At 33.1% G+C, this 16,432-nt stretch overlaps 1 protein-coding gene across 1 annotated transcript in view; it reads left to right on the top strand.

The window, feature by feature from the left end:
• LOC136039767 (teneurin-a-like) overlaps nucleotides 1-16,432 on the top strand; it is a gene marked incomplete in the record, with an annotated part of 538,588 nt that overhangs the window by 235,717 nt on the left and 286,439 nt on the right. Inside the window, 1 exon segment of the mRNA XM_065723631.1 lies at nucleotides 4,405-4,603. Coding sequence (XP_065579703.1) covers nucleotides 4,405-4,603 — 199 coding nt within the window.

The following is a 16,432-nucleotide window of genomic DNA, read 5'->3' as shown; positions in this document are numbered from 1 at the left end:
GCAGGAGTAGCGCTGCGTGATCTAAACTGCATGATTAAACAAAGGTGTTTTTAAGCACGGATAGTCTATATAAACACACCGTTTTATGTTGTAATTAACAATATCTGCCAAAAGGAAGTGTCCGCTCGAGCTAAAAATGAAGCTTAATTTCTTATGAATGAAGGTCCACCGTCTTGCATGGTAATATGGATAAATTCAATTTTAAATGGTTAATAACAGTATCTTTTTGTGCAACATAATTGCTACATTAAATGGAATGGAATCAGATTTACAAAGCTTGGTTAAGCATCGGATAAAATCACTGCTATAATGTACAAGAATTACTCTCTGGAAACAACGAATTTAAAATAGAATCGTTGAAGAAAACTTATTTAAACTCATTCAAATAATTAAGCAGGATATCTTCTTCTAGAACCGCTGCCCGTCAAACAGTTCATGGTAACGAACTGCAAGTAAAGAGCGAATCGGTTCAATAGTAACCGAAACTCTAAAAAACGGAATTTTATTATTAATAGATACATCAAAAGAATTTGCCCATAATGCCGATCCCCAATATATAAGATTCATCAAGTTTAGAGTTACCAGTCGAAAGTTACGAGCCTGAGAAAGTTTGCCTGATTTTTGAAATAAGGAGAAAACCCCCTGAAATTAAAGAAATATGATGCATTTTTATTTATTTTTTCCCCAGGGATAACTATATCGAAATGATGGTCCTATAAGATCGGAAAAGGGTGCATTCGAACCGAATTTAAAAGTTCTAGTGCCCTTTTTAAGTGATCAAAAAGATTAGAGGGCAACTGGCCCCCCACGCTTATTTTTCCCCAAAATTATCTGATCAAAATTTTTATATAGCCGTTCTGTTCACTACAGTTGAAAGATTAAATAATTATGTCCTTAGATGTAAAATGATCCCCCTCCCTACAGTCCGTGGAGAGAGACCTGTAAGTTATGAAATCCACCCATTTTTAACGTTTAGTATTTGTTATTGGGAACTATAAACATTTTTTTGAGGGAAGGGGTTGTGCTTGGGGTGGAGTTTAATTGGGAGAATCTTCCTTGGGGACAAAAATTCCTTGCGGAAGGGGTGAACATTCGAGGGGAAATTTTACACTGGGAGGAATTGACAGAATTACTATACGAAGTTCTTTTAAATTGTCTTACATTCACTTTGGTAAATTTTTCATGTGGAGATGATCCGGGGGAAATATGCAGGAGATTTTATCACCATGTTTTGATTTCCGGGAAATAACTTCCACGGAAGGTGGCATTTCTGGAGTGATCGAGAAACCGATTAGAGGTTAAAGTATTATTCAAAAGAAAGAATACAAAGGAGAATTTTTCAGTCAAGAATCGTCCGAAAGCAATTTTACAGGGAGAGACCATTCTCAGCGAGGATGGAAATGTCTGGAATGAATTTGACGGAGGGGGGGGGTGTATTTTACGTTGGATAAAATTTCTAAGGAGGAGTTTTCCGTGAAGGGGAAGGGTATATTTCATGGAGGGAATACCAGATTTACTGGCATTATTTTAAAAACGAACAGAAATTATTCCACATGAAGCGTTGCCCCGTCCTCAATACTCTACTCTTTACGCTAAAGTTTGACTGTATTTTTGTTTGTTAAGTTTGATTCAACCTTACTCGTTGAACGATCACTTTTTAATAGAACTTTAAGATTAAGTGCTGTCGAGAGTGATGTTGAGTTGAGAGTGCTAGAGTGCTGTTGAGAGCCACCCTATTTAATCGGTGGAATGGTTTTTCAACAACCTATAAATTAAAACTGAGATATATCTACAAACTTAAGTTAATTGGGATTCTCTATCCCCTCGAAAAATTGAAAAACAGCTGCCTACATATTTATTCTCATTGTATTTTTCTTTCTTTTGGTTACATACTGATTAATTTGTTAATTGTATATTTTAATATTAAAATCTATTATTTATTAATAATATTATTATGTCCGCTATATAATATAGTAGTATTATGTCCGCTATATAATATAATATAATATAGTATATCCGCTAATAAATAATATTATTATTTATTAATAATATTATTAATAATAATAATAATAATATTATTAATTATTATTATGTCCGCTCATATTTAGCAGGAGAAGAGAACAACAGTTCTCTATTAGACTATTTTGTCAACTTAGCTTTATATCATCTATCCTATGACATTTGTAACTAAGGTCCCATCAAAAAGTCAAAGTCTCTGGTATGGCTTCCATAAAAATCGGTATAAAAACGTGTTCTGATCCAAAGATGACAATAAAATACCCCTGGTAATTTTTTGTCAAAAGTCAGGATTAATTTAGACATCCCAGATCGATGTCTACTTTAATTAATAAAGACGGTAGCACTCGGGAGTAAGTTTTGACTATTTTTCAACTTAGCTTGACTATTTTGTCAACTTACCAACTATTTTGTTGACTATTTTGTCAACTTAGCTTTATAACATCCATCCATATGACATTTTTAACTAAAGTACCATCAAAAAGTCAACTTCTCTGATATGGCTTCCATAACAATCGGTATAAACACGTGTTCTGATCCACAGATGACAATAAAATACCCCTGGTAATTTTTTGTCAAAAGTCAGGATTAATTTAGACATCCCAGATCGATGTCTACTTTAATTAATAAAGACGACACAACTGAGGAATAAGTTTTGACTATTTGTCAACTTAGCTTGACTATTTTGTCAACTTACCGACTATTTTGTTGACTACTTTGTCAACTTAGCTTTATATCATCCATCCATATGACATTTTTAACTAAGGTCCCATCAAAAAGTCAACTTCTCTGATATGGCTTCCATAACAATCGGTTTAAACACGCGTTCTGATCCACAGTTGACAATAAAATACCCGGTATTTTTTTTCTGTCAAACGTCAAGATTAATTTAGACATCCCAGGTCGATGTCTACCTTAATCACTAAAGACAATACAGCTCAGGAATAAAGTACACCACCTTGCTTCGTATCTTACAAAATTTATGAAGGTATTGCCAGACTATTAAAAGCTGAGGAGTCGACAGGATTCTATTTTGAGGAGGTTTCAACTTGCTGTGGTGCATGGAAAAGGTCCAGGTTATTTAATATTTCAAAAGTAGGCATATGATCATTACATAACAATTAATGACACTTACAACAATGGTGTATACGTTTTTTTTGCAGCAAAACATACCTTTTGGTATTTTAAAATTGTTGACAAATAAATTTTCTCTTGACTGGCACTTATGTGAGCACGATTTCTACTGGATTAAATACTTATGTCCCCATAAATAAATTCATCTTGTTTCAGTGTAATTAATTGTAAAAAAATTGTCCTTTCGAATTTTTAATTTTGAAAAATAACTTAGTACCATATTCTTTTTAGTCTTAAGATTTTACAAAAACCATGTGGTAGGAAATGAGCAATCAATAACGAATCGATTGGTTGCTGGTATATACCTACAGCAAGCCGATTTGACGGGTTTTTATAGGATTCAAAACTGACTATGATTGAAATCAGAGTACTCATAAGAACATATTATTAATATTCTTCAGAGAAGCATTGTGTTTAACATCAGATAGTTAGAGAGTGGAGATGCAACGAAGAGTTGCATCTCCACAACGAAGAGTCACATTCTTAGTTCATGAGAATCACAGTAAAACAACAGGCCAGACTGTTCCGATCATCTGACAATTAAAAAAGGTCGTGGTGAAGAAACATGTTTGGCCTTCATATTTCAAACAAAGGGTGTAAATAGGATTTTGGAATTTTAAGAGAAAGCGGACTTTTGGTCTTTTAACTCTTCATATTTACTGCTTTTATAAAAACATTTATTAAAGCAGATCTGTAAAAGTTGCAGTATTTTCTGAATGAGCAGCTTTGCATTGGTAAGCAGCACATAAAATTATGCTGCTTCGTATTGGGGTCGGAGGTACTGAAGTGTTCCTCGTCTGAAGTATTTTCTGAAACGTTTCATGGTCAGTCTTTCCTTCCAAAATAAAAGTAGCTAAAAATGTACCCATGTGTATCATGTACCCTGATACCCCTCAAAATGTTAATCCATTATTTCGTGTTTTCGCAACCCAACCCTCCGTGATACACCGTGAAGTCGATTCGCACCACCATGCCTCACTGTTACTCAACCAATGGAACCTTTTACTACCCTGTCATCATTTCTAAGAGATTTTGCAGATTTTTTTTTACTAAAAATCTCGCATTGCGTACATTGCTTCATGTTTTTTCAACCCAACCCTCTGTGATAAACTATCTCCCACTATCCTCAGTTAATGTGAATACTAGAGGTATCTTTCACACTCTAAAACTCATTTTCAAACGCTATTGGATAAACCTTTCACTTTGGTAGGAAAACATAACAATTAAAAGCTTTCAAGTAGATTTTACTTTTAGACGGACTGGTTGACTGTGCAGATACTGAGTGCTGCTCAAAGCCCGAATGTTCTGGCAATCTAATGTGCCTATCATCTCCGGAGCCAATTGATATCCTGCTGAGAAAGCAGCCCCCTCCAGTTTCTGCCTCTTTCTACCAACGTGCCAAATTTTTAATTGAAGAAAATGCTGTTCAAAGTTATGCCCATCGTGATGAATACAGTGAAAGGTAAGTTTATTGGCTGAACTTTAACAGAATTGCTCGGATGTTAACTATGCTTATAAAACCTGCACGATAGGGCAGAATTCGCAAAGTATTGGTGCATATTAATAGTAAATGTGCAAGTTTGTAAACAATTAAAATAGTTAAAAGGGTATGTTCCATATATGTCAAAAAACTTCGTTGAGATTCATTTTCAATTCTCTCTTGCCAAAGAACACATATAACGATATAAAGTATCAATTTAAAAAATATTCTATTGATATTATGTTGACTATTCATACATAGTAATATCCTTAAGGTATTTATTTGCAACCTATCACAACTCACTTTGTTAACCCTTGCTCACAAAGAGCACGTTTTTCCGTATAATAAGCCTCTTTTTATATTCCTTGCTTGTAAACCTCGAATGGATGTTAAAACAAATATTTGGAAATTAAAGCGTTAAATTTACAGACTTTAGCTTTTGTTTTTAGTTTTGATTGATAGCTGAACATTTGACATCGTATGAGAAGCAATATTTATTTTAAAGTTTATTTCATTTTTTGGTGAAATGAAATCAGTTACTGAATAAAACAGTTACTTTAAGATCTTAATTATCATATATTATTGAGCCTATAATATTCAGCATAATATTCAGTTATAATAAATTAATGTAAGAGCACAATTAGAAGTAAGTTCTGAATTTATTTTATACCTTTATTGGTTTTTAGGCTATGCCGAAAATTGTGTATAAAATTTAGTATAAAAATCTCCTTCAATATTTTTTACACCTTAACTGCAATTATGAGATCAATATTCTATAAATCCAAATCCAATTTCTTAAAATTGACAGTATTGGTTTTACTCAAAACCATCTTACAAAAGATCTTTAATGTTTAAGGATATTGTAGTAAAACGATTGTTTTAAGTCGGACAAAAAAGAAATTCAGTCTAAGTTTTGATTACACTTTTCACAAAATTTACCTTCAGTAGGTGTTGAATTTTAACGCATTAGCGTTGCATCTATGCCAGAAATTTTTTTCGGGAAAAAAAATCTATTTAAGTTTTATAAATAGTTTCTTTATTAAGTAAAATTTGTTTTTGAGGCAGTATTATAAGTTTCATATTTTTAGCTTTTGACAAGCTCATGTTAGCGCAAACAAAGGCTTGATTAAAAAGACAGAATAAAGATTGTGCTCGGGCTTTAATTGGTTCTTACAAAGTCACGCCCGTATTTTCCTGTAAGAACGAAGGTATAGGATACTAAGAGAACTTTTTCGTTAAAGAGGACTGATAAAGAAAAAGCTTGGCAAGTGGAGAACTACCTTCTGCATAAGTCCATCTAATTTCAAAACATGAAATATTTAAAGAAGAATTAATTGTATTGATAAAATTCATTGTTTAGAATTTTTATATAGTTTCATTCATGAAGATATAGTTTCATTCATGGGAAGCAAAGGAGGGTACAATCACCCCTACTGCCATAGCTTTGTGGCTGCTATTGGCTTATATATTTGTAAAATAGGTTTGTAGAAGTGCTTAAGCTCGGTCGCGGGCACCTAAGCCCAGGCTTTTGACATTTCCACCATTTTTCTTATAATTTTATGCGAAATACAAACGAACTTCTAATCTGGTCTTCTGGTTATGCTGTCAAGAAGTTCTTTACAAATTCGTAAATTCTAGTAAATTTTAGATGAATCTGTCTTTGAACACCAAAGGCAGTGGAATAAAACCTGATGATTTGAATTGGTTGAGAATAAACTTATACAATCATATATGCCTAAAAAATCAAAGAAATTCTAAAACCAAACTTTAGATGATGTTTAGCGGTGTAGATTTTGGTAGAGGTGGGTGCCAAATTAAAATAAAAGGAAAACAGAAATGGGGGTGAAAAATTTAGAAAAAATTTATAAAAACTTAGCTATAATTCGTCTAATTCCAAAGTTATATAATACATAACATAAGTCCAAGGGTTTGCCTAAAGAAAGACATGAAAGCACAAGAAAAACATGATTTTTAACAGATTTTACTGATACGAATTTTGCATACGAAAAGCTAAAATTTAGCTACCGGTTAAGTAAAATTAAACAACATTAAAATTTAACTAACATTAAAATTAAAGTTTTATTTATTCATTTTCACGATTCGAAGTGACAAAGCTAACGAAAATATGGTACTGCCCTAAAACTTCATAATTTTGAAACAAACAATGAAAAATCTAATTGAGCCTTTCTGGTATGAGTAGACCAAAACTGGGCCAAGGGGGTAATAACAGTTTTTAGTTTAACATTCTTGGTAATTCTATGATTTTTAATAGAAGGGAATCGTTCACATTTTTGTAGCTAAGATTCCAATTTAAAAGATCCGATTTATAATTCCAATTAAAGATTCCCTATAAGATGTAGTGCATTAATCATTTTTGAAATTTTATTTCTCGTATCCTCGTATTGTTTAAATTTGAAACATAAGTCTTAAAAGACCTAAAGTTCATATCTTAAATGGTTTCATTCATTTTCGTGAAATATTTCTGCTTTCCTCAAGAATTAGAAACACTGCTGGTATATCGTTCTCCATGTCCATCAGCGACATTTATCGAACGGCATAATTTGTCAAAGTAAGCCATAATTACTTTTGAATCATTGTATAAACAGAAAATATAATCAAACAAATGAATATAATTAAACTATGTGACCGTAGAGAAAAATTTCTGGAAACATTCCTCGTCAATTTCTGGAAACTGTCTTAAATATTGACATCAAAACATGAATCTTACTGAGTTGAGATTCCATTCAAAAAGCTAAGCTAAAAAAAAACAACAAATCATGATTCACAAAAGAAAAAAAGAAAAAAAAAATATGCTAAAGCTTTAAAACTTTTCTCTTCAGATATTTCTATAGTAGAACTACCTATTATGTAATTATTAGCAATGCTCAGTTAAAAACATAGCTCTCTAAAAGTTATGCAATAGAAACTTTGGGAAATGTGCTTTATTACTGTCATATAGGTCTTAAACTCACAATTAATCAGTATAAGTAGTGACCACCATGTGGATTTAAACGGACCCATACCCACTGCTCTTTCTTCCAGTAATGACGATGAAGTTGAACGGCAACCCTCTCCAAAGACGTAGATGTGATTGAACTTCTTCAAGATGCAGGTGCATGTTACGTAATAGGGAATGTTTTTTAAGAGATGCAGGTGCATGTCACGTAATAGGGAATATTTTCTAGGAGATGAAGGTGTATGTCACGTAATAGAAAGGGTTTACTTTGGTTATTACGTAATGAGGAGGGTTTATATTCGGTTCTTACGTAATAGGGGTTTACAAGTTACGTGATAGGGTTTGTTCAAGCTAGAGTCCACTATTCAAGCTAGGAAGGTTTTTTTAACAAATTTTTATCCAAAACGTTCTTAAACGACGTTTCAATACATCCCAAGACGTTTTCTAAGAAACTTTTCTTCAAGGCGTTTTTATTCATGATTTATTTAATTCTTACGCACTAGGGGAATGTTTACTTATGTCGAGGATTACGCATTTCCACGTGATTTTTTCTTCAGGCCCTCGCGGGGTATCATCATTTGTAACTGGATAGGGCACACACTTGGATGTTACGTAAGGACGGTGCACACATGAGATGTTACATAATATTTCAAGAGATTCCATTTCTTTCCATGTGTTTTTTCTCATGGAACCCCTATACTATAAAGATTTTTGTCCGCATTAGAATTCAAAAGGGCAGTTCGAACCCTAGACAGCTGAACCAGCAATCTATTCCTATTATTTTGATTGAGGAGCAGATTCTATGAAATAATCTATTTGACCCAACGAAAAAGCCCTGTCCCTCGTATTAGAATGATTAAGCTATCGCTTACGTGTTTCCTATAACTGCAATAATTGGGATGCAGAGGGGAAAATCGATAGCTAGAATTTGCTTACAATTGGTATGCACCTGCATGTTAAGTAATGCTTTAGAGAGTATTATTAGAACTAATACCAGAAATAAAATAAAACCGAGAGTACCATCATGGTTAGGATATGCTTCATCTTCATACATGATCAAAAGGTTTTCCTTTTCGTCTTCACTACAAAGAATTTTACGCATGTTAAGGACATTCTTGAACGAGCATACCTTAGTGCACAGCTTGCAAGACGCTTAAATTGCACTAGTGAAATATATTGAAGTTTTATTCTGGATCAATAAATTTAAAGGATACAAACTTTTGTACATGCAAATTTTATTAATAAAAACAAATTTACAAAGCATTATTAAAATACAGAAAAAACAGTTAAAACTCAACAAAGTAAAAAACCAAACGCGAAAAAAACCTAACATAGGATAAAATATAAACTTATAGAACCATGAATTAAAGATATTTGAGGGTCCTAGCAACCAATTTCAGAGGGGAGGATGGATATTAGAGTTATATTTTAAGCCCTATGTAGAGCTATTCCTGAGAGCTTATAATGAGAATGCTACGTTTCTTTTGAGCCAATACTATGCACCCCTGGTTGACAAGTGCACATTTGAATAATATTTTCTCTTCAAATTTCATTCAATCTCGTTAGAGATAAATTAAAGCCACATTAGTATATTTTTGATGGCTTTTAAAGAAAATGCCTCATTTGTCTTGGCCAAGGCTATGCACCCCTGGTTGAGTAACTCACACTTGAATAATGTTTTCTTTTCAAATTTCACCTAATCTCGTTACAGGTAAATTTAAGTCTTATTAATAGCTATTTCTGAGATATTTTAATGAAAGTACCGGATTTCTTTGTTCCAAGACTATGCGTCCCCGAATGACAATTGCACGTTTGAGTTAATATTTTCTTTTCAAATTTCACACCATCTCGTTAGAAGTAAATTTGAACCACATTAAGATACTTTTGAGGTCTTTTAATGCAAATTATTGGTTTCTTTGACTGAGCCTTAACTTTCACCCCCCCCCCTTCAGTGGAAAAAATTCATTTAACACCTCTCAGCTTGTCATTAAACTCTAGAAAATTTTAGTCCAAACAATACATGCCACCGTGACAATATGCGGCTAGCCCACCCTAGCAACCAATTCCAAAGGGAGGGATGCTAAAAGAGATGAATGAAACCTTATTAAGAGTTATTTCTGAGGGGTCTTAATGAAAATCTCTCAGTTCATTGACTGGTTGTTAGATTTCCGTCACCCTACCACTGAAAAAGTTGTTTAACACATCCCACCTTAACTTTAAGCGGTAAAACATGTTAGTACAGGCAATTCACACCACCGTGGCAATATATGGCTACCCCATGACACCCGAATGATACATTTTACCATTCCTAAGATATTTTTTAGATATTTTCATGAAAAAAAGACTTAAATCTATTTCTTTTTTTTAAGCCAACGCTCCGTAATATACCATGTCAATTCATGCCACCTGGTCACACTATGACTGGTCCCCTGGCACTCCCTCATAATTCCTAAGACAATTTAAGACATTTTGTTGATAGGAATTATACTTTACCTTCATTGGTTCATGTTTTTTGTAAGTAAACCCCTTCTGCTCCCTATCTCCCAAAACAACACTGCACAAAACCATGGCATTATTCGGCTACCCCTCCTGGCACCCTTCAGCAGCCGTCATCATCATTTAAGTGTTTTCTGAAGTTGCAACAACCCGGAAGATATACATTTTTTATCTGTATTGATATTAGTTTCTGACAATATCTAACCTCTGCTACACTATGACTAAACCGCTAGCACCCTCTTCCACCACCCCATTATTTCTAAGACATTTTGTAGACATTTTCTTGTTAAACTCGCGCATTAAATCCATTCTTTCGTGTTTTCACAACCCAGCCCTCCATGATATACGCTGTAAATTCACACATGTTTGCAACACTATTACTGGCTTTCTGGGACCTTCTAACATCCTCTGATCATTCATAAGACATTTTCCAGATATTTTCTTGGTAAAAATCATGCATTAAATCCATTAGTTAGTTTTTTCGCAACCCAACACTCTTTGATATACCAAGTCGATTCGCACCACCGTGCCACTCTGTTACTGAACCACTGGCACTTCTTACCACCCCATCATCATTCCTAAGAGATTTTGCAGATATTTTTTTTACTAAAAATCTCGCATTACTTCTATTGCTTTATGTTTTTTCAACCCAACCCTCTATGATACACTATGTCAATTCACACCACCATACCACAGTATTACTGACCCTCTGGTATCCCTGATCACTCCTAAGACATTTCTAGATATTTTTTAATTAGGTGAGGACCAATTCTGCTTCCCTTACTTCTGACCCCGGGTTACAGCGATTTCATCACCCATTCTGCTGGCTTTCACCTCGGTTGAACCGATTACAGCTCCTACTATGCCCCTACAATCACAACTCTAAAATAGGGCTCCGGTTGCGTCAGTTTCGGAATCCCCACATCTTCCCCCCACCGATTCCGCAATTCCAATTTCGTCAGTTCCGCTCCGAGTTCCGCCAATTTTAAGATTGTGTATTCAGCTGCTTCCCTTGTAATCTATTACTGACCATTGGTACCCTAATGGCAGAGATTATGACGTTTAAGGGTTTTTCAACCTTTTTCCAACAAAAATAACTTTACAAACAAAAATTAAAACTTTTTTATTTAAACTGCGGAAACTGCGCAGTTAAAACCATTGCGGAAACTATTTGAACTCCGGAACCATTCCATTACTGGATTCCAATGTTTCATGGAAATTTCCAGTCTGTGATACTGAATGGCTAGCATGTGGCACCCTCTAACAGGCATTACCGCACAAATGATATTTTTGGAGTATTGTCCGGCAAAAATATTTTTCAGACTAAAATCGATTCTCTAAGCTTAAGGGAAAAATTTCTGTTAGTGTTTCTTCTAAGACTCCTAGCAATTGAGGCCAACATGGCATAATGCACCACCCCTATGATACCCTCACGCGTACATCCCAAGAAATCACAAATTCTTATGTACCATAGAAATGTGGAATTATTATTAAATTCTCTCAGAAATAGCTCTTAATATGGAGTAAATTTACCTCTAATATAAACCCTCCCCTCTGGAATTGGTTACCAGGACCCTCACCTTTCTTTAATTAATGGTTCTTTTTGTTTATATTTTATTCTATGTAAGGATTTTTTGACGTTTTGTTTTTTCGCTGTTGAGTTTTAACTGCTTTTTCTGTGTTTTAATAATGCTTTGTAAGTTTTTTTTATTTATAAAATTTGTATGTACAAAAGCTTGTGTCCTTTAGATTTCTTGATCCAGGATAAAAGTTCAATACATTTCACTAATGCAGTTGAAGCGTCTTGCAGCCTATACACATAGGTAGGCTCATTCAAGAATGCCCTTATTATGAGTGTAAAATTATGTCTAGTAAAGAGGAAAAGGAAAATCTGTTGATCACATGTGAAGTTATAGCATATTCTAGCCACAATGGTACTCTCGCCTGTATTTCATCTATGGTAGAAATATTTTATAATAATACTCTATAAAGCATTATTTAACATGCAGGTGCATACCAAGTGTAAGCAATTTGTAGTAATCGTTTTTCCCCTCTGCATCTCAATGCAGTCATAGGAAACACGTAATCAATAGATTAATAATTCTAGTAAGTGGGAAAGGGATTTATCCATGGGTCGAGTAGGTTATTTCAAAGGATCTATTTCATGAAGCAAAATAATAGGAATAGATTGCTTGATCAGCTGTGTAGGGCTCCATTCCATTGGATGAGAATGCCCTTTCGAATCCTAATGGGGATCAGATTTTTAGAATATAAGAGTTCCCTGAGAAAAACACATTGAAAGAAAATGAAATCTGTTAATGTACTATGTAACATCCCATGTGTGCTACATCATTACGTAACACCCATGTGTGTGCCCTCCTCAGTTACAAGTAGGGATCCCCCACGGGGGCCTTAATAAACAAGAAACCTGTCATGTGTGAATCCTTAACATAATTCAATACGCCCCTATTACTTAAGAACTAAAGAAACCATGGAGAAAAACGTCTTGAAGAACTCCCGTAACAACCAAAGTGAACCCTCTGTTAAGTAACAGACACTTGCATCTCCCAGAAAACATTCTCTATTGCGTAATATGCACCTGTATCTCTTAGAAAAATTACCTATTCTGTGACATGCACCTGCACCTCGAGGGAGTTTAAATAGTACCTTCGTCGTGAGGGGGGTCACCGCTTTTCTTTTTCTTCTTCGAAAGAAGAAAGGAGCAGTGAGAATGGATCTATTTATATTCACAGGGCGGTCACTTCTAGTATAAGCAAGTAGAGACGTGAAAACATTCTTTTTGTTTTTCATTTTACTGAAGGTAAATTTGTCAAGTATGGTAACAAAGTAAAAAAAAACATAGTAAAAATGTATGTCAATCCGCTTTATGTAAATTGAAAGGGCATTTTAATCCTAACCCACTGTCACGACGTTTGTGGGCGAGCCAGATTAGTTAGTTCACAATGAGGCTAGCATGAATTGACCTTTTACAAGCAAATAAGACTTATTTCGGATATATTACTTGTCTGTTTTTCTTTGTTTGTTTTTTTTCAAGTTCCTTATTTCTAGGTACGACATTAGAAAATAGTGGGGATATTTTTTTTATTTCAAAGTATAAGTTTTTTTTTGCTATTTTTTTTTAATTACCCTAATCTTTAAGATAAATATCAATAAAAAATTCCCTATGTCTTATAGGTGATAATGTCAATAGTCTGTCTTTTTTTTGTGTGTGTGTTCCAAGTTTCTTATTTCTAGATACGACATTGGAAAATAATGAAAATACTATTTACATTACAAAACATAATTTTTTTGTTTCTGCTAGTTTCTTTCTTTTAATTACCCCAATCTTGAAGATAATTATCAATACAAAACTCCCGATGTGTTATAGGTGATAATATTTAGGAAGATATTTTCTGACAAGGTTGGGCGCAACAAATAAGGTCTATCAAGGTCTAGGCAGTTTTTTTTACCTGGGGGTGTACCCCTTAAGTAATTCCAAAATAGGTAAAACTGTTGATAAATTTGGTGTTGCGAAAAAGAATTCATAACATTTAGTAAAATATTAATTCAGTGAAATATTTGTAGCTTATACCACTCGCCTCTCCTTTCATTAGAAAGTAGTTCAGGAATCTCCTGGGAAGAATTCACTGCTTATTTAAGTTACATATAGGCAATACACTTATCTCCCGATTTTTTTTACATTACTCCTTGACAAAAGTTTTTTGGCCTATGTGGAGATTTATTGCCAATATTATTTTTTAATGATTTTCGAATAAATCGTGCCATGGAACAAGTGAATTTTTCAGTAGTATCTTTTAAAGTTCACGTGCTAAAACCTTTTACTTCAAGAAAAGAAAGTTGCCATAAAAGGCCAACAATTTACTTAAAGGGTAATATTTTCTTACATTTAAGGAAAAGTATATACTTAACTAATTTTTTTTCTCAAGCTCTGCCCTCTTGAACATACTGTGTAGACTCACCCACTATTGCAAGAATATATTGTAAACACCATTAGTCTTAGTAACAAAATGAACACCTTCTGTATTTAGAATCGCATTCTCAAGGAAAGCACTTTTTTTGATTATGTAATTCAATTTTGCCATCATTTTTTCAGTACTAAAAGGAACCATTTAGAACATATACATCTAAAATTCTTTCACTATTTAAAGCAATTACTTAGCTTCTAGTTAACTTTAAGTTTGTGAGTTGAAGTTTATGCCAAGGCTTTTTATTATCACCTAATAAAAATAGAAATTTAAGGCATATTACATTATTTAAAAAAAATAAGTTTACCATCAAAATTATTTAGATGTCTAAACACATTAATTTTGAAATTATTTTTATGATTTTATATGGGATATTTATCAGTAAAGGTGGAAAAAACGTCTTTAGCTGAGTTTACACTAGGAATTTTCTGGGAAAAGTTGAGCATATAAAAAATGAATTAATTGGATATCATTAGAAAACTGCTTTGTTCGAGTATGTTTAATGCACATATGTGTTATGTCAAATCCATATGATGTCACTTGACAACAATTCACAAAAAGGTAAATAAAGACGTTAGTAAATAGTATATAAAGCGTTTGATTGTTTGTAATCTGTTAGTGTTGCTTGTAAAAGGTCGAATATCAGCTGACTATATTAACAGTTTCTGTTGCTTTTAATTTGAAGCTTATTATCATGGGTAATCTCATGAGCGTGAGCTTCAAGTGATCGATGTTTAATGTCTTGATTGGCGTTTCTTTATTTTTTCTCAGTGAATTTTGGACTGCATTTAACGCTCGGTAAGTGTAAGTTTTATTTTTTTTTTTTCATTTTTCTACCATTTGCCAAGTTCAGCTTGAATTTCTTTAACTTACACTTTTAAAGCATGACTTAGCTAAGCTTAAGAAATTTCAAATTTCTTAAAATTAGCTGCTTCCTTACTTTTTACAATTCCATTTATATCTTTATTTTTATACCAAATTCTCATTGGTAAGGTCCTTATTTCCTTTTCCTAAATAGAAAACTGGATAGCAACTTTAGGAAGAAAACCGTTGAATGTTGTCTAAAAGCTAATTTGAAAATGCAAACAAATAATGCCTTATGCTAATATTCAAAATCTAACAAAAGAAACGAATCACCCTCTATGGCTCCCTTCCCCTATGCGTTGGTATACAAATGAGAGTTTTGAATATGTCTGCTTTGCTTCAAAGGTGTGGAGGATTTTTCCTGAAAATCTGAAGCTTAAATTTGTTACATTTTACTTTCAATTAATTGAACTTGAGTCTCAGTATGTTTGCTCCTCAATTCTAGTTATAATCAATATGTATATAACCAATGATCCTCGAGTAATTAAACAATTTTCTTCTTCAAATATTTCATATTTTTTAAACTATTTCATGTATTAATTTTTAATTACTGATCAAATTTTTTCAGTAATTCATCCCTCAATCAACTACAGCTACACTTGTGATCTATCCCTCCGTAGTGTTCAGTCTTAGGAACGTCTACCATTATGTTAATATTTAAAGGAACAGTTAGTTTAAAGGACAATAATAACATTTATTTGTTCTTTTTCTTTCTTTGTAGGTTTAATATTTATTCATTTCTTATTTCAAGCTTTTAAGCTAAATAAAAGGCTGATTTGGCAAATGGCAGCAGTTAATTTTATGCTTATTTATTTTATTTTGCATTATTTTATTTTGCATTATTATTTTGCATTATTATGCTTTATTTTACATAACTGCTTTGCTTTTAGTATGCATTGTGAGTGCATCTTGTGCATGTGAATTTGTGCTTATTTACTTATTACCCTTAGTAGCCAGGAGTTGAGTAGCTAGGGGATAAGCACTCAATTAGTTTCAAATGTTTCTTTCATTCGAACAGGCTAAGGCCATACTCAAATAGAAGCGATAAGCAGGTTCTGGCGAACAGAATAGAACCGCCTAAAAATAAATATATTACAATACAGTTTAGAAAAAAACTATTGTTCTGATTAAAATATAATTTATCCAATAAAATAAACGATGATTAGACAATTAAGGCGTAACAAAAAATAATGTAAAAAGATGAAATGTACTTTACAAAAACACGAATTCTTTTTTAGAGAACTTTGATAAACTAATTTTGTTTTTTAATACTATAAAATATAATTCAGTAATAAAAACACAATAAGGATTCAGATTAAACTGTTGCATAATATATTCTAGGTTCATAACGTATTTTCCGATTTGAGATTATCTGACGAGCTAAAATTCGGTTTCGTAAAAAAAAACAAAAAAAAACGATACGGTGATACGAACAGCACTTATCCACAAGAAACTATTATATAATGTTGATTTGGTATGTAAGATATCTTCTAACATAAT

Source organism: Artemia franciscana, chromosome 20 (genome assembly GCF_032884065.1).
Source record: "Artemia franciscana chromosome 20, ASM3288406v1, whole genome shotgun sequence".
Taxonomy (NCBI): Eukaryota; Metazoa; Arthropoda; class Branchiopoda; order Anostraca; family Artemiidae; genus Artemia; species Artemia franciscana.
The sequence above is the reverse complement of the archived record's forward strand: the minus strand, read 5'-3'. Positions and strand labels throughout refer to the sequence as shown.